This window comes from Diaporthe amygdali (assembly GCF_026229845.1).
Source record: "Diaporthe amygdali strain CAA958 chromosome Unknown NODE_256_length_536_cov_195_122004, whole genome shotgun sequence".
Lineage (NCBI taxonomy): Eukaryota > Fungi > Ascomycota > Sordariomycetes > Diaporthales > Diaporthaceae > Diaporthe > Diaporthe amygdali.
Genome location: NW_026517276.1, coordinates 1 through 536, shown reverse-complemented (window position 1 = coordinate 536; position 536 = coordinate 1). Strand labels below are relative to the sequence as shown.

General features: G+C 58.6%; 1 protein-coding gene across 1 annotated transcript; it reads left to right on the top strand.

The window, feature by feature from the left end:
* Positions 1–60: 60 nt before the first annotated feature.
* J7T55_001263 (uncharacterized protein) lies at positions 61–492 on the top strand (the record flags this gene model as incomplete). Its single annotated transcript, XM_053136415.1, has 2 exons — positions 61–208; positions 257–492. Coding segments are annotated over 2 exons (384 nt in total), but the record flags the coding sequence as incomplete, so codon positions are not given.
* Between the last annotated feature and the right edge of the window lie 44 nt (positions 493–536).

Here is a 536-nt window from a genome sequence, read left to right as displayed (position 1 = left end):
CTACGAATTCTCTGGAAGCAAGAATGGCGACAGCGGCCTGTCTTTCGCGATATTGAACGCATGGATGACGGGGTTCGCATTGCTTTTGACAAACCTCTTCCTTATGCTAAAGAACGCCGGCACCTGATTCGCCTTGGGCGCTCGATCGGGCTCGCTAAGGACCCCGAGTGGTACGACCTGCGCCGCGGGTCTGGCAAGAAGCTGAACGGTAGGCTGTCGGGCCCTGGGTGAAGACAAAAGGCTGACCTTCATGCAGAAGCCCTCACACCAGAGGAACGCAACAAGATCATGGGCCACCGCCAGGGAGATTCCAAGGTATACGTACAGTACTATATGTCCTCCTTCAACGATGTTGACTGCCAATCCATATGCTTTGGCAGCGCCCCGCAGCGCGACCTGATCCACCTCGCCGGCCGGCTCCTGCGACACGCAGAAGCCCCTACAGCCCTCACGAGTCAGCAGAAATCAGAGGTGAGCCGAGACCCGGATCTGGTACGCTGTCGAGAGAAGAGGGCCCGCGCGCTCCAGCGGCTCAA